Source organism: Ammospiza nelsoni, chromosome 15 (genome assembly GCF_027579445.1).
Source record: "Ammospiza nelsoni isolate bAmmNel1 chromosome 15, bAmmNel1.pri, whole genome shotgun sequence".
NCBI lineage: Eukaryota > Metazoa > Chordata > Aves > Passeriformes > Passerellidae > Ammospiza > Ammospiza nelsoni.
Window position 1 is genome coordinate 4,985,170 of NC_080647.1, and position 18,656 is coordinate 5,003,825.

General features: G+C 45.8%; 1 protein-coding gene across 1 annotated transcript; it reads right to left on the reverse strand.

Moving 5' to 3' along the window:
• Window positions 1-17,119: 17,119 nt before the first annotated feature.
• Window positions 17,120-18,295, reverse strand: TENT5D (terminal nucleotidyltransferase 5D). Its single transcript, XM_059483151.1, has one exon. It carries the CDS (start codon window positions 18,293-18,295, stop codon window positions 17,120-17,122), a length of 1,176 nt encoding a protein of 391 aa, XP_059339134.1.
• Window positions 18,296-18,656: the final 361 nt, after the last annotated feature.

Sequence of the window (18,656 nt, forward strand, 5' to 3'; positions counted from 1 at the left end):
GGAGATGGAGCAAAGCCGTGCTATTTCCCATGGTGGCTCCAGGTGTTCTACCTGGCACCTTCTCCAGTCATTCCATGGAATCCCAGGGTGGTTTGGGTGGGAAGGGACCTTATGGATCACCAGTTCCACCCCTGCCATGGGCAGGGACACCTCCACTAGCCCAGACTGCTCCAGCCTGGCCTGGGACACTGCCAGGGATCAGGGGCAGCCACAGCTGCTCTGGGAAATCCATTCCTGGAAAATTTCTACTCTGTTCCATCCCCAACTCCACAGGGAAGAATTTTCTCCTAATATCCGATCTAAACCTGCTCTCCTTCAGCCCAAAATGATTTTCAGATCACATCTGCCTAGCTGCATGAGGAACAACTCATTGACCACTGTGAATGACACATAGGAATCCTCTCCACTGCTATTTCTCTTTAAAATTTAATTCAAGTCTCAGGTTTTCAGAGCAGAAAACTTTAATTGGAACAATGGTCACAAGCACAGGGTCTTTCTGCAGTGGTTTTGAGCATCAATAACAATTAATTTCCAAAGCTCATTATGTGGGTTATTTGTGTAATGAGCTCAGGCAGTGTTTGAGTCATTGCAGCTGCTCCAGGTGGGAGCAGCTGAATTTCAGGTGAGGGATGATCTGTGCAGAAAATCAGATTTTTCCTGACCCCAGAGAGGGGCCTGAGCCCTCAGCCAGGGGCTGCTGTGTCAGCACTGCACAGAAGATTCCAGGGAACATCACAGCAAAGGAGAAAGCAGCAAAGACCAGGAAAATCAGGGCAGCATTCACTTTTAGGGGAATCCCAAAGATGAGCAAAGGGCATTTGGGCCATGAGAGGGAATTTCTTGCCCAGCCGAGGCTGAAGAATTCCAGCTGCTCCTCCAGGATTAGCAGCATCTCTGTTTTTTAAGCAAGCTAAAAAGTGCAGGCTGCTCTCTGCCCACTTCATAATGCTCAGCTGGGAAATCCCAAGGACGTGGAGCAGAAATAATTGGATATAAAATGACAAAGTGGCATTATTATACATCATAGACTTTCTGCTGAATCAATACATGTCAGGAAGCATTCTGCTGCCCCCAGCTATCAGCAAAGAAAGTTCTCCATGGCATTCCCCCCAGTTTAGTGCTGCCTTTTCTTCTGCACCTGTGAGGGAGCCCATGCCTGGGACAGGGAGAGCAAGGAAGGAGCAGTTTGTTACAGAGACCCCTCACAGGAAGGCAATAATCCCCTAATGGGATTTTCCCAAACCAAATTTACCCTTCCTAACCATCCTATAAAATATTCCCTCAGTTTCATGGAAAATCAAGAGAAAAGCTTCCAAGTATTTGGGAGAATCAGATGGATGAGCAGGTACATTAAAATCAGGATTTTTAACCCACATTATGAGGATGTTTTCTGAGCAGGAACCCGGGAAAGCCATCGGTGCCCAGGTCCCCTCTCCTCAGTGGGTTTCCACCCTGATTAACAAATGGTTTTCCTTAAAGCACCCCATCCTTGCCCAGAGCTCCTCTCCATGCTCTGCTTTTCCAGCCCAAAACAGCAGGGCAGGGGCAGGGTAGGCGCCTCTTGCACACCTGTGACACCCTCAGGAACTCTGACAAATCCCTGAGCGTCCTCCACTCTGCTGACACCAATCCAGGGCAGAAATTCATTTAAAGGCTGGTCCAAGCCCCAAAGCACAGCCCAAACCAGCTGGAATCAGGTGACAAAACATCAAGAAGCCAGCACTGCTGCTTTCTCCAAAAATTCCCTCTCCCTGTTCCTGAGCACTCCCTGGAGCAGCCCTGCCCCTTTCTCTGCTCCTTATCCCCACAGAGAATCCCCAGCACCAGCAGCCCCCAGGCTCCAGCTCATTACAGCAGATAAAAACCACCACAGCCTTATCAATGCCACAGCAAATAACACCAGAAATAAACTGATTTTTTATAGTAGGCACTGCCTCAAACACAACCTCAGCTCTGTGAGCAAAGGTCCCTCACCAAGGAGCACTCAAGGTGTTGCTCAATAGGTTCAGGTAACAAATGACCTGCCTGCTAATTAAAAGCTAATTATGTCCTGCAAGAAATTGCTAGCAGATGTTCTGAGTAAATAACAGGAGAGGCTGGGCAGGTGCTGTCCTTTCTCCCAGCCCTGGGAAAGGGAGCTCTTACAAAGGTCTCTGGAAGTTCTCTGCCTTCAATTTTATGCAAATTGTAATTATTTCATTCAAGTTTTGTTGTTTGTGCCTTGGGTGCAGTGTTGTCCCCTGGCTGGCTCTGCAGGCAAATGTCCTTTTCTGTTTTGCTCTGCCATTCTTTTATTTGAGTAAATCCAACTCAGGTGTTTCTGTCTTCCTGAAAAACAAACCAAGGAATCTGCAAAAAGCTTTTGGGGATGCTGAATGCTTGTCCCTGGTTACCTGCCAGGGGATGAGGCTGGGGAAGGAAAACCCTTGGGAGTGATAAAAACAACTCTGTGTTCCAGGTGGGTCAAAATTCCAATTCCAGCTCTAAATGAGCAGAAATTCTCCTTCTCCATTGGATGCAAACCTCTGAATCCTCTAATTTAGTCACAGCCCCAAAACCTGGGCAGGGAAAATGTTTTTAGGGGGAATTGAAGGATGGAAGAAACAGCAAATACCCCCCAAGTGAGGAAATGGACCCCAGATTATTCTTGTCTGGCAGAGCTGATCTGGGGCCATCAGTGCCCCTGGCAGCTCCTGGTTCCAGTGCCACATCCAGGTGCCACCTGCAGCTCCTGTCACTGGAAAATTCACTATTTCTGGAATTTGCACACCTTCATGTATGTGGTGTTGTGTCTTTATTCTCCTGTTTGGACACTGTGGAAGTGGGACAGGTCTGAGCTGTTCTGGGGTGAAAGGATGGAAATTCCCTCAACACACACAATTCCTGTGCTCTCCTTTACTCCCCTAGAATGAAACTCCACTGCATTCTTTTAATTTCCCCCTCATCACAAATAATATGGTGGGTGCAGGATTTTCTCTTTATAAAAACACAACTGCAAAAGGTTTGTAGGATTTGATGTTCCTGAAAACGCACAGCAGTGGGAAAGGGGGGACTGGGAAAAAAATCCCCAATGTTCATAATTCAGGTGGCAGAGTTGGGTTTAGCTGGGAGGGAAACCTTGGATGAACCCAGAGGGGGAAGAGGAAGAGGAGGAGGAGGAGGGGTGGGAGAGGCCTCCTGGGTGCCATCCAGGATCCCTCCCTGTGTTATTTTACTGCCCACATCCCATTAAATGCCAGAGCAGAGTCTCCAGAGCTGTGTGCCAACTCAAGGAGGACACGTTGATCTGTCCCAGCCCACCTGGAATTGTGACCTGGGATGGCACAGGGTCCCCAGGCACTGCAGACTCACCTGGTGCAGTGTGTGACATCCAGCAGGGATTGCTCATCCCAGTGTTTTGTCTCTGCTCCCACGACGTGCACAGCAATATCCCATTATTGTCTTCATTTATCAATATTACATTATTGTGTTCATTTATCTGTGACATTTCAGCAGAGCTCTTGCAGATGTCTCTGAGCAGCGCTCACAATGATGATAGTTTAGGTTTTTAGGTTTTTTTCCTCTTCAGAGTGAATTTTTCCACACCTCATAGAGCTGGGAAGTCTCATTTTAGGAGAAAACTCATTTTTTTATCAGCCAGTGTAGATTCATACTTTTCTTCAATCTCAAATCCCCCTCTGACTGTGGCAGCCTGGGCAGGGAGGAGCCAGGACACTCTGAGGATTCTCTTCCAGGTTTGGCACCAATTTCTGTCCCTGTTGGAAGGGCCATGGTGAGATCTCACACAGGTTTAATCATTAATGTGATCCAGGCCCCTCCTTCCCACCCCTAAAAGTAATTCTTATTGAGCTTTCAAATGGATAATTGACTGCAGCCAGCACAGCTCCTCTGATGCAAAACAAGCTGCAGGATTTAAATCAATAGAATGCAATTCCCCATTTTTATCTCAGCAAGGTGAGCCCCAAGGAGAGGGGAGGGGATAGAAATGGTGTTTCCTTGCCAAACCTTCCTGCCTCACCCAGTGGGTAAATTCTGATCCAATAAAGCTGCTGGGGGAATATTTATTTTGCTGATCACACAGTTTTAACTCCCTCAATGATAGTTTGTGCTGCCCTGGTCTAGCCAGGGGGTGGATGAAGAGTTTTGCATTGGTCACTGGAGTTCCATTTCCAGACATTTCTCCTCTCTTGTGCTGTTACAGGCGGCTGTATTGGGCTCTGTTTTGGGGAATGGAGGATTTATGAAGGAAGGAATTGTTCCCTGTGAGGGTGGGGAGGCCCTGGAATGGATTTCCCAGAGAAGCTGTGGCTGCCCCATCCCTGGCAGTGTCCCAGGCCAGGTTGGATGGGGAAGGTGTCCCTGCCCATGGGATGATCTTGAACATCCCTTCACACCCAAACCATGCTGTGATTCCACAAAATACCTTTTATTTTGCATTGTGCATAAAATTACAAAATTTAGATTGGCTTGGTAGGGAAGCCACTCTGTGACCTCATTCACAGGGCTCTGAGGATGAGGGGAGAGATGAGGATCTGACTCCATGTTTCAGAAGGCTTGATTTATTATTTTATCATATATATTATATTAAAACTATACTAAAAGAATAGAAGAAAGGATTTCATCAGAAGGCTAGCTAAGAATAGAAAAAGAAGGAAATGATAACAAAAGCTTCGGTCTCGGACAGAGTCTGAGCCAGCTGACTGTGATTGGCCATTAATTACAAACAACCACATGAGACCAATCACAGATGCACCTGTTGCATCCCACAGCAGCAGATAATCAATGTTTACATTTTGTTCCTGAGGCCTCTCAAATTCTCAGGAGGAAAAATCCTAAGGAAAGGATTTTCCATGAAAGATGTCTGTGACAGCCACTCAGCACTCCCAGCTCGTGGCACTTCCCCCTGGCTCCCCTCACACCTGCCACAGCCCCAGACAGCCCAGTCAGGAATTTCCAGCTGGGATTTGTCCCTTCCAGGGCTGCTCCAGCCCAGCAGCTCCTGTGCAGCCCAGTTATGCAATGATTCCCTGGCCCTTCCCTGTGTGAGCAAAGGTGGGGAAGTGCAGAAGTGCAGGGAGCTCAGGCAATGCTGAGTGTTTCTATTTCTGCTGGTGCTGCTGAGCCTCTGCCCTGCTCTGCGTGGGCTGGAGGGGACAGAAAAACACTCACATGGTGATTGGAGAGGTTTTGCCTTGAACGGAGCTGTGCAGAATCCCTGATTTGGGCAGGGATGGGATCAATGCCTCGCTCTGCCCTTGAGGAGGTTCCTGCGCCTCTTCCAAGCCAGAGAAACCCCTGACTCATTCATGCCACAGCCCAGGTCCTGAATGGAATTCTCAGGATGCCTCCAAGTCCATTAAAGCCAGCAGAGCTCCTCCTGCTCAGGGAAAGCAGGCTGGAGTTTGTCTTTCCGTGCATTAACATCACATGGCAGAAACGCGGAGCTGCGTCCCCACCTGACCCTGAGATTGATCAAAAGATCAATAAGATTTCAGTTTGCATCATTTATCTGTAATTTCAGATGCCTTTAAGCAGCAAATTTACTAAATCCTTTATTATTCTGACTTAACCAGAAAGCAGCAATCATTTCTTCTCTCAGAGTGGGAGCATGGAGATATTTGCTCTTAAATTCAGTGCCTGGTGTGGGTTTGTTCCCAAACTCTGTTCTTTGTGGCTGAGCATCCCAAATATTTACCAAGCTACAGAAGACAAGGTGGGAAAGGCCAGTTTCATTTATTTAGCCTAAACCCCTGGGCAACACAAATGCTGGGCTGCCCTGGTGCCATTTAAATATTTATATAGAGCCATCAGCTGCTTGACCTGCTCCCTTCTTTATTAAACAGATCCTGTGGATAAATGAATCTGCTTCTGCCACTTCCATTGGGGTTTAGAGCCAAATCCCACAGTTTGCTGTGACTTGGGGCTGGCATTCTCTTTGGCCATAAGTAATCCCCTGATGATGAACTTTTCTCCCAGTCTGATGGATCACTGTTCCAGCAAGTGTTTCCCTTCAGGATGAGAGCCCACACTCCTCCACTCCCTCTGCTGATTTAATCAGACTTTTGGGAAGAGGAAAATTCAGAATGTCTTAGCCTTCATTATATTGTAATTGATTTCTTTTATAGCTTTTCCTGATTGGTTTTGAGCTGGTTTTTCAGCCACCCTTCCCCTCAGTCATTTTTTACCTCTGTCTGCCGGAACCTGTCACGTCCTGCAGCCTCTGCCCTGGCTCGTTTGTCTCCCAGCTCCTGGCATGGCTGCAGGATCTCTCCCATTCCAGGTCATTAATCACCTGCCAGGACCCGAGCTGGCACCTCCACAACAAACCCAGAACAAACCTGCTGTCAGCAGAGCTCGCCATTGGGGTTATTTTCCTTTCATGTGCTCCATTATAAATTAATTCATTGTGTTCCATCCTCGCGCCCTGACAGGCAGTGGGTGTTGATTTCCAGGGATGACGCAGGAGGGTTTGTTCCCATTGCTGCCTCCTGCTCCTGACACAGCCACTGCTGGGGATGCTCCCACAGAACCTCCTCTGAATCCATGAATCCATGAATCCAATCCATGAATCCATGAGGGCTGTGCTGGTGGAATTTCACCCCTTGGCACGGTCTGTTGCAGCCTCAGCTCACCTTCCTCACCTCCTCGAGAATTTTCCCCCATGTGGAGATGCTTGAAATCCTCCTTGGGTCAGGTTTTCCTTAATTTTAGAGGAAAAAATGTCCTCAGCTCTTCACCTGGGGTTTTATAAACCCTTCTGGATTTGTGTAGCTGTCCTTTGGGATTTTGGTTGCAGTTGGTTTTATTTAAAAAGAAAGTTTGGTTCATGTTTCAAAACCCAACAAAAAATATAACACTGGGAAACTGTTTTAAATGCATTTGATGTAAAATAATATTTAAAAAAAAAAAAAAAGAAAAAAGAAAAGAGAAGAGAGCAGAACTGCCTTCCACATACCCCCACAGGGCAGGGGTCACCTCCTCTTCCCTCACCCCAGCACTGACATTTGGGGTCGACCATGGGGAGCACTGGGACACCCCAAAGCTCTTGCCCTGGCAATGCTGGTTTAGCATTACAAGATCCAGTTGGATTTCAAGGATCATCTCCCAGCTGGGCAATGGACTCGACCCTGAAAATCCTCAGAAAATTGCTGAGTGCCCACCCCAGTGTTCATTATAGAGCCACGAGCTGGAAAAAGGCACTTTGTAACCTTCCCAAGCAGGATTTTGGGCAGAACCAAAAAAAAAAAGACACCTGTAATGAACCTGCACTGAGCTGGGCTGCAGCTCAGCCACGTCATCAGCAGAGGAAACTGTTCTATTTCATTAATTTTGCAGAAAATACATGGGAGCTTCTGCCTAATGAATACTAATAGACCCTTTAAAGCTCATTTACCAAATCCTTACAATTAATGGACAATGGGAGGCATCACTTACAGAGCACATCTGAGCAGCCCCAAAATATTCTATTTGTTTGTCCCAATAATTGCAAAATAAAATACATTGATTGCTCCATATTTATGAATTCAAGAGCTATTTGTGTCTGTGCTCTGTGTAATGAAGGTTATAAAAGCATCTTAATGCAAAGTACAAGGAAAACTTGAAAACTGCATGAAATTTGGGAAACAAGACCTTGTGAGTCAGTCATTTACTCATGTTCTCTCCCACCAAAGCACAGGGAGGATGATGCAAACAGGATGTAGGAGGATTTGTGGATATTTATGAGCAGGTGCTCTTCAGCTGGAGTCAGGTTTGGAGTAATTGGCACCTGAGGCTGCCAGGGGATTTCAGTGGGAGCAGGAATTCTCTGCAGAGTGTCCTTGGATCTGCAACAGGATCTGTCACTGCAGGCACAGCACAGGGAATCCCAGCATGGTTTGGGTTGGAAGGGACCTTAAAGCTCATCCAGTTCCACCCTATCCCATGGGCAGGGACAATTCCACTGTCCCAGGCTGCTCCAAGCCCCATCCAACCTGGCCTTGGACACTTCCAGGGATGGAACAGCCACAGCTTCTCTGGGAAATCCATTCCAGGGCCTCCCCACCCTCACAGGGAAGGATTTCTCCCAATTCCACCCCACCCAGCCCTGTCCTCTGGGAGTGGGAGCCATTCCTGCCCCGTTCCCCTCTGTCCAAGGGGAGCAGTGGCACTGCACAGGCTCTGCTGCTGTGTTGAGCCCTTCACCCCCACCCTCCATGAGGTTTTCCCAACAGGAATTTGAGCCCAAACCCACCCTGCTGATGAGGTGGCAGTGCCCAGCCTCTGGTCCCACTGCCTTTCCCAGAGCTGGGGGGGCTGCAGGAATTTGGGCCCTCCAAACCTTGCAATCGAGGATTTCCAGTCAAGAGCCACCTGCTTCCTTTTATTTCCAGTCTGGAGCCGTTTCATGTTGACATTGTCTCTGCAAAGACATTTTGCCAGGTTTTCTTCTGCTTTAGAGCAAAAGCCAGCTGCAGCACAGAGCAGGCAGAAGGTCTTCAAGAAGTGAAAAAATGCCAGAAGTGTGTGCATGGCTGGGTCCTGGGATTTTCCATGTGGGGTGATGGTAGCAAGGGATAAATAGAAGCATCCCCAAAAGGGGAAAAAACTCCCATTGCATTTAAACCACGGAGCTGAACCCCAGCAAAACAGTGCCCAACTGCTTCTTGTCTGTGCTGAGAAATATCCAGCAGGCATTTAGCCTTATTCTCAGGGCTTTGGTCACAGCTCCACCACATCCATCTCCCTGTGGTTTCCACATTCCCTGGTTAAAGCTGGGCCTCCAGCAGTGCTGGGTCTGTTGGGTATCACCTGCTAACGAGGCCATCCATCTCTCCCAGGCCAGGGGAACCAGACTCACGTGGCTCTTCAGTGATTTTCATCATTTTTTAACTGAATTATCGAAATCCACAAGTGCTGTTTTCAGTTTTCATCTTCAACGTGCCCATCCATCCTTCCTCTTATTTCCCCTTATTCAGCAACCACCACCTGCAGCTCTGGGGAGGGATCAGCCTCTCAGAACACCCAAAATGCTGCCAGCCCCAGCCAGTCGAGGTGGCAGCACCTCTGTGGAGCAGCTGGGTGCTGATGATCAGCCCCAGCCCCTCCAGCCCATCCATCAGGGCTGTTCCTGGGGGGAAGCAGCTCTGTGAGGCTGCAGAGCCAATCTGTGCAGCCTTCAGGACAGGGGTTTAATAATTCAGTGGTTTTTTTTTCTTCCAAGCATCATTTATTAGCTCTTTACAGAGCTGTTTGCTGCTCAGTCAGAAACTAAAGCCAATATTCTTGGTCAGTGTGTGGCTCTAATGCTGTTAAACTTCAGAAAACCTCATCAGCAGTGATTTGGCCCCAGGTATGAGCAAGTGAGGAGGTAAACAGCAGCATTTTCCTGCTGGCCTGTGGATCTGAGGAGCCTGGCAGGCTCTTGTTGCAGCAGATCTGGCTCTTGGGCATGGCCACACTCCCCATGGAACCAGTGCCTTGTGCCAGACAATGAATGGTTTGGACACCCACCAAAATCTCCTCTGAGTCATTCTGAAACCTTGAAGTGCTGATCAGCATTGCTGGGGATGACAGGAAGCCCTGGGAAAGAGGGAGGAAAGCTTTCATTTTGCTATTTTTTTTTTTTTTTAATAATTACCTTTTATAGAATGAATTCTTTTGCTTGAGTGGATCCTGAGGTGGGAGAGCGGCTGAGTCCCACACACGGGGATGGCACCAGAAACGTTTCAGGGCAGAGCTCTCAGTAAATCAGACTGAATTCATCAGCAGTTTCTTCCTGCAAAAGTCTATTTGCAGGGCTGGGATTAGCCACCAAAGCTGCCCTGGCAGGAGCGGCAGAAGCTGTGACACCTCGAGGTGTGGAGCTCGGCCATTCCCATGGAAACATCGGCAGCACCAGGGAGGGGACACGGCCTGGTTCAGCGGCTCTGACACTAATGACATAATTAGCTGTGCTAAAAGTCACGGCTGGGAGCAGCCACTTTGTTTCCAGGGTGACTGAAGTGCCACAAATGACGATGTCCAGTGGTGTTTCCATAGAGCTGCAGTCCTGGCAGGGTGGGACAGAGGGTCTGTGACCGTTCACGGGGGTCTGAGGATGAGGGAAGAGATGAGGATCTGACTCCATGTTTCAGAAGGCTTGATTTATTATTTTATGATATATTACATTAAAACTATACTAAAAGAATAGAATAAAGGATTTCATCAGAAGGCTAGCTAAGAATAGAAAAAGAAGGAAATGATAACAAAAGATTCGGTCTCGGACAGAGTCTGAGCCAGCTGACTGTGATTGGCCATTAATTAGAAACAACCACATGAGACCAATCACAGATGCACCTGTTGCATTCCACAGCAGCAGATAATCATTGTTTACATTTTGTTCCTGAGGCCTCTCAAATTCTCAGGAGGAAAAATCCTAAGGAAAGGATTTTTCATAAAAGATGTCTGTGACAAGGGTCCTCTGTGGCCACCAAGCAGAACATGGACACGGCCAGAGGATCCATTCTGACCCCCAAGCTGGGATCACCCAGCCTCACCCAGACCAAGGGAGCAGTTGGTTTTATTTAAAAAGAAAAAAAACCTTTGGTTTGTGTTTCAAAACCAACCAAAAAAATAATAGAAGTGTTCCAGGCTGGGATCCTTCTTCCTTGGCTGCCCACAGGCATTGAGCACCCCTTGTTTTGTACATTCACAGGAGAACATACTGGTTTTACCTAAACCACTCTCCCCCAGGGATCTTCCTTAGTTTTTGTCCTAGAACCTGTTTTCTTGTTATGTTACTGAGAAACAATGTGGAAACAATCCCATTTCAGTTCAGGAAAGCACCTGAATGTTCCCAGGACCGTGTCTCAGTGAAAGAAGCACAGCACACCTGCCTGCACCATATCTTGGATAAAAACACTCGTGACAGTTTGTTTTCCTGCAGAAGTTGAGAAATTCATTCACTGGATACAGTATTTAAAGGTCTAAATGATCATAATGTTCCACAAGTGAGCGTTTGGGATGGAAATTTGGTTAAGGATGTGAAATGAGTTGTGGGTACTTTAACATGGGAAGGTCACAGCTCTTTCTCCTGATCTGAGGGTAAATCAGACATTCAAGGCTGGTGCTGAATCCAGATCTGTGCTTGGGCAATGCCATTCCCTGGGAACAGCCAGGGAATATCAACAGCAGGACAATATCAAGGGATCTATTCCAACACCCATTTGGATCCTTGAGACAGAACCACGAGCTGCAGTTCCAGCCCATTGTCTGGGAAATGTCAGGAGCTGAGGAAACGCTAGAGGAAGAAATTGTTGGCATGAATGGTGAGAGCACTGCGGGGTCTCATCATCCCGAGCTGGGAATTGTCCTCCTCCTGCTGCTCCATGGGGAAAACAGGAGGGCAAAGCCAGCCCTGGGCAGCTCCTGGGATGTGGAAACGCTGCTGGGTTTGTGTGTGCAGAAATCCAGGGACATATGGGCAGCATCCTGTCCCTGTCTGCTCCAGCAGCAAACCAGGAGGAGTGTGAATAAACTCTTATCAACAACAGGAGGGAAATATTTATAGAAAAATGAAACAGAGGATGGAGGAAAGGGGTTCCAATTGGAGGGTGGGCTTGGGAGGGAGTGGGGCTGCATCGTGGAGGGGTTTGCTGTTCCCATGCAACCAGACATGATGAAAATGAAATAAAAATGACATTAACCTGGGGATGTACAAGCACACAATGCCCATAAACATCCATGATCTGCATCCAGCTCTCCAGAGGACTTATTTTTACTTTTATTTTGGAATCCTAGGCAGAGTGAGCAGCCTTCGAGTGTATTTATTACGGTCTTGAGTTGCTTTCCATGGTAACTAATTGTGATTTCCGAGGCACAGGTTCTGCAATGGCACAGGATGAAATGGAGCTGAATATGGAGGCAGCTGAGAAGAAGAAAATCACTTGCTTATGAAATGGTCTTTAATGATGGGGATTGATGGAGCAGAAAAAATGGGGGTGGCAGGCACTAGAACACAAAGCAGCTCTCTCAGCTTCATGTATTTCCTCAGATTTTGAATTCCTCAAGAAAACATCTGGTGAATATTTAAGGAAGGGAAACTCCCCTATATGTGCTGCCTTCTCACTTCCCCACTTCCCATTTTATTGAGGCAAACTCTTAAAAATCCAACTGTATTAAAAAACCAGTCTGGAACTGAAATTATTATAAAATGGTGTTTGTTGGTTAAAATAATGGGAGGGCTTTTACAAAAATTTACCCATTGCACAGTGAAAAAGGGGTGAAACAACCCTGTTTTGAGCAATGTTGGATAAAATTGAGGAAAAAATGTTTCCATGGAGTGCAGGGGTCTCACTGCCCTCCCACACCCTGGGATGGGTCCGGTGCCCAAGGAAGAGCTGAGTGGAGCTGGGGAAAACACTGAGGACCATTTTGAGCCAACTGGGAATTTCCAAGCTCTCACATGGGGTCAAAACCTCTGGAATGTTCCTGCCCCGGCTCTGTAAGACTCTCAGAGTCCATGGGATTTAACAGCTATGACACCTCCCCACAGAAACAGCAATATTGTCTTGTCCTCTTTAAAAACTCTGAATTAATGAGCAGTAGTGCAGAACCCAGCCCATGAAACAAACAAACAACAAAAACCCCTAAAAATCCCAAACCCAGAAAATCCAAGTAAACAACCAGAAACGTAACTGTGATGAATGTGGTTATGTTGCTCAGTTAAAACCCACAGGTTTGTGGGAGTTTCTCCCACCCTGGCCCAACATCACCAGAAATCCTGGATAAATATGGGATCAGATTTGTGGGGATGTGCATGTAAAGTCCAATCCTTTGTCATTGAAGTATTAATTTTATTGACCCAGCAGACAGTGAGGTTTTTATTATAGAGATGTAGGCACTTCAAATGTGAGTATTTGACACAAGCCTGGTGCTGAGGAGCACAGAGCCATTCCAAGGGATGGGAGATCATTGGGAACCCTTCTAGAACTTTCCCTGTGGGTCTGCCAGGCTGAATCTGAGCCTGTGCTGTATCCACCTGAGGAGCTGTAACCAAATTTTCATCTCTCTTGCAGTTACCACACTTCAGGTTGGCTTCCTGGAGAAACCTCCAGCTGGAGCAATGAAGGGATTACAGGAAACCAGAGGTTAAATAAAATGTTCTTTTAATGATCACCCCCCAAATACCCAAAGGCACCAGTCAACACCGTGGACTAATGACCTACAAATTGGCGGGATTCTTACACATTTGTAGCATTACAATTTTTTTTTTTTTTTCCACAGCTTCAGATGGCACATTAAGAGGAATATTTCATCTGCAACAGCTTTGTCCTGAATGCCCTTCCATGTGATTATTTAATAGAAAAAGAATCAAACCAAAACTGAGCTCGCTGCCCTCCTTTCTCCAGGTATTTCTGCAGCTCATCTTAAATCCACACCTGAATAACTCCAAATTTATTTCCAATTTATCACTGTAACTCCTCTAACACCACCCAAATCCCCTCACAGATCCTCAGGCTCCAGGTAACACATGGAGAGGCAACACCTCCACTGAGCACAATTTTGCATTTCTTTTATCCATTGCAAAAACCTCTGTAACGTGTTGAGTATAAAGCTCACAAAATACATTTTAAAGGAACTACCATAAAGTATTTGCTTCAAATAGACCTTTTACAACAAAACACAAAATTCAAAGGACTTTTTTTTTTTAAGGAAAGCACTTGAAACCGTAACACTTAGGTCCTGACAACATTAGATTACTTTAAGCTGTAAACCCTAAGAAGTTTTGTGATTAAATAAAATCAGCATTACAATTTTCAGGCATTATAATCATTGAACAGATTGTAACAACAAGATATAATTATAACGCAAACATGAAGCTCAGGAGACTGGCACTGAGAAAACTCTCAATTCTTTGTAGATTTAGATCTGCACATGATAAAATCAGTAACAACTGGAGAAGAGGTTCCAATATTCCATCCTACACACTGATATCAGCGTTTTGCAATCAGCAGTTAATACCTTTTTAATATTACTTTACAGAGTCATTATGACCTTGAACAAAAAAAACCCCTCCAGGTTAATTACTGCTGCCAGGTATCAATAGAACATCTGGAAGGAAATAATTCAAACCATCAGGTTTTGTTAATTGCCCCTGTAGGTGTAGATACATGAGATTTTATATATGTAAGGCTAAATTACATACATACATACATATATATATATATATATATATATGCTTACATATACAAAATCACAACCTCAACCTTCAGAACTGAACTACCTCTAGGTAAGAAATATAAGACCTTTTTCCATAAATTTAAAGGGTTTATTTATACCTGAGAGATTTTTGCATATTGATGTCTTTGTACCTTTGCCTGTAGGTGCTCCCCTAAGTTTTTCCTCTTTCCTGGGGTACAAAGCCCATTTCAGCCAGGGGGGTTCTTCCCACCAGCTCCAGGGACTTTGGCTGAGCCCTTCCCTACCTAACCTGGATCAACAGAGAGGTGACAGAATTCAATATATACTTAAATAAAGTTCTGCACAAGTGCACAGGCTGGTTTATACAAATCCACAGCAAGTTCACCACTCCTGATACTTCCAACAATATCTGATTTTCAAAGTATTTTAGTGCTTTACTCAATGCATGTTTCTACTTGTTGGTTGGAGAACACCTTAGTGAAGAATTTTTCTGGGTTTTGGATCACTGGCCATGCAAGACACGCTGAAAATGCTCCTTCCTGCCTGACCTGGTCCCTGCTTCTTGGGGAGATCAACCCATTTTTCCAACCAGCAACCACGGACACCAGGAGTGGAGCAGTAATAAATCAATGTGGCAACACTACATTAAGGTCACAGGTCAGTGCAGATGGACTGAGACTTTCCAACAAATCTAAAGAGATCAGGAGCCCCCTTCCCCCTGAAATTTAAGGCATTTGGATGCCTGATTCCCACAGATTGCCCAGCCCAGCTCTCAGCTCCTCATCCCTGCAGATCCCAAGCAGTAGCAGGGACGTGACCCACGTAAGGCTCTTACAGAATTTCACAGTGCTATTTAACATGGCAAACACCAAACGAAATGGAAAGGTTCCCTTTGTCATCCTGACAGCTCAATTAAAACAGAAATTAAAGGAATCCACCATGTCTCACTCCATTTTGCTCCTGACAGGGGGAATTCCCTAGAAGTGCTTTCATGCAAACATGGTGCTACCATAGCTGATCACAGAGCAATTATAATTGATGGTTTTATTAATTATAGTTTAACCAACAGAAATATCTTAGTGGAAGCGGAATAAAGTGTGCTTTCAGACACCAAATTATACATACCTGAAAAATCAGCAAAAGTAACAGTACTCTATTCATGAAAGACATCACAAAATTAATCAGATTCATCAGCAAAACCTTATTTTGTAGAAATACCAATTTTTTGCACTGTATTTTACAGAAAAAAGTTGACTTTAGTGATTATGGTCTTTGAACAATTCTTTGTTCAAATGTACAGGAATATAATGGGGGAAAGGGAAGCTACATTTCACTGGCAATCAGACTTCACAGACCTTAGAAAATTTAGAAATGTTTGATTCAAAACAGCACATTTATAGACCACATTTCTCTGTAAAATAAATCAAACTCCTGTGCCCAAGTAGAAGAAATTCCCAAGGCCTGACACCTGTTGGAAATGGATGCAATGCAGCCACTGCTCTGGAGCAGGAGGAGATGAGGATGAACAGTGACAGGGACAACACAGCAACACACAAAGTCAATGTAAGAAACTCTACAGCTTGCATTTCCAGTTGGCTGTTCCCATTTTACACCTACACCCCTTCCAAACCTCCTTTTCCCACTAGTCCTTGTTCCATATTCCTTTTCCCAAGTTTGGTTTGGTTTTTAGATCCATCTGTCCCAAACATGCTCATCCTGGAGAAACCCTCTGCCCATCACTGCTACAACCACTCTGCAACTCCAGGGTGTGTTTCCCTGTCCATGTTTCCCTTTCCATAATTTAGGAACTCTCTGGCACCATTTCCAGCATTTCATGGCGCAACTGGCACAGGGAGGCACTTATGTGACATGTTTAAAACTTATCTTTGGTAAACACTCACACACACAAAAATGTATAATTCATGTTTTGCTTCCTGATCGTAAATCCTTGTTTGCTACTGGTGGATGTGTGCAGGTATCTAAACACAGACAGGACTTTACCAGTACAAAATAGTTTTTCAAATGCCACTGCCAAGGATTTTTTTAAATTCACCTAAAAATAGTGCCAGTCCTGGGCTTTTGGAGTTTTTTCCTGACTCTGTTTGTTGTGCATTAAAGCAGCTGTGATCAATAACAAATTAGTGATAGAAAGTGAGTCCATTCTGCTCAATTTTCACCTCCTTTCTCATCCTCTTGCCTTGGTTTTCAAAACCAATTTAATCAGAATAGTTGTACCTCTTACAGCTTTTGTTATCTGTGAGGCAGATCCTGGGCTCTGATGCTGCCTGACTTGAGCAGCCAAATCTTTCCCTGGGATCAGTGGAAATTTCAGATACACAAAATGCTGAGTCTGCTCTTGGCAGGGGCATTCCCTGCTCACCAGCACAAACCAGTTCTCTGGAGAGGGGAGTGACCCCGAGTCTCTGACTGACCTGAGGAACAATCAGCCACCAAGAGATGACCCAGCAATGTGTGGTTTCAAAGGTGCTGCAAATAAAAGTTGCTGGAACTGCATGGATAAAACCAAGGGATGATTGACTTTGACATACCCAGAGCACTGTCCCTTCTAATATCAGCCATTTCTACAGAGAGGTATTTAATTGGCTTCAGTTTTCATTGACACCATTTACATTTTTCTTAAGAATTTTTTTTTTAGAACCCAGAACTTAGTGCATTTCATTTTTACAAAATTAGAATAATTTATATCCTTCTCTTTTCATTGCAAAAAAACACAGCCCAAACACACATCAAGGTATAAACACTTCACGAATGACAGACGCTTCACTTATTTCACCTGCTTAATGGTGAGTTAGACATTGACCAACCAAACAACTTTGGCAACTTGCACAAAAATATGTCCTTAACTCAAAAGTGCTGATAAAACTCGCTTTAATGAGGCCTTTATTAAGGAGAGAACTGGAAAGGGAGGAGTGGTGAGTGCTTGGAGGCTGGAGTGCTCCTACACCATCCCGCTCTGTAGCTGTATGTGGAAAGGGTACGGCTGGTAGAACACAGGGGGTTGTCCGTGGGCAATGTAGTAGCTGCTGAAGTTTCTGTCACTGATATAGGGAGCAGGCTGATAGTAGCACGTGACGTTGGCCGCGTTGGGGATGATGTTCTGTTCTCCGAGCACTTTTAAAGCCAGGATTGTGATCATGTTGAGGGTTTGTCTTCGCTCGTGCCCCATCAGGCAGACTGTGCTCTTGTTCACCACCCCACGCAGGGTCATCAAGTAGTCGTACTTGCTCTTCTCCTCCCCGATGAAGTGGTTGCGCAGGTAGGACTCGATTTTCCTCTGCTGCTCGGCAACGTCGGGAAAATCAATGAAGAACCTGGAGCACATGTAACGTTCCAGAGATTTAATTTCAGCCTCATCCGCCGGCTTAAAGTCACGCACCAGGAGGTTGCTGTACTTGAGGAGGCCGCCTCCCCGGATCTCCTCCGGGTTGCGGGTGGAGATCAGTTTGTATTTCAGGTGGTCCATGGCCTGGCTGAAGTCCCCGTACATGCTCTCGGCGATGACGGCGGGGTGGCAGTCCTGTGTCAGGGGCCGGTCTGAGGCTCTGTAGATGGCCAGGATGGAGTCCAGGATGATCTGGAAGGAGTCCACGCTGAACTCGAACTGCCGCCGCAGCGAGCTGACGAACTTCAGCTCCACGTTCTTGCCGCTGTTGTTGGACAGGGAGATGAGGCTCCAGCGGTCGTGGTCGGTGGAGACTTTGACCATCTTCTGCACGTAGGCATCTTTCATGGTCTGAGCCGTGATTTTTTGCTTGTTAACGCATTTTGGCAAGAAGTCCAATAGGCAATTGAGAACCGCTTCCTTTACCACCTGGAACTCGAGCTCACTGGGAAGTTCCACTCCAAAAATGATGTCCAGGTCCTTGTAACTGGTGCCATTGTGCTTCACCAGGATGTGACTGGCAGTGGAACCGTTCAGGCGGATGTCCCTGACATGGATCTGCTTCTCAATGAGCTGCTCCTTTACCATATGGATTATATCCTTAGGCTTTACCTCCAGGGTTGGAAAATTTCCTCTCCCATGAATAGGTATAGCCTCAGTCAAAACCTGATCCAGGATTTTAATCTGATCCCAGGTGAGATAACTGAATCTGTGGTCCAAGTCCTCAGTCATTGTGGTATTGGTTGGCTAAACAGAAAAAGAGGAATTAGAGACAAATGTTAGAACTTTCTGGAATACGAGAGAGGACATTTCACTTGGTTATATTAAACTTCCTCCCTCAGTGTAGTGATGGAGCTGTTCATTTTAGAGACACAACCCCAGTTAATGGTCTGAGTCAACCACTGCACTTGTCACAGGCTTTTAATTGAATTTTAATGTACTCAGGTTTTAATCCTGCTGAGAAGCCATCACGTTATTGTATAACCCATGACTCAAAGTAAATGCAGCAAACCATATAGACCCAATTTAAAACTACTCAAAGGTTAATAACACAAAGTACTTGGTGGTTCTAATGGAACTCCAAATAAATTTC

Bases quoted from the DNA above. Each gene is read 5' to 3' on its own strand.
- TENT5D (XM_059483151.1), bottom strand. From the start codon at position 18,295: ATGACTGAGGACTTGGACCACAGATTCAGTTATCTCACCTGGGATCAG.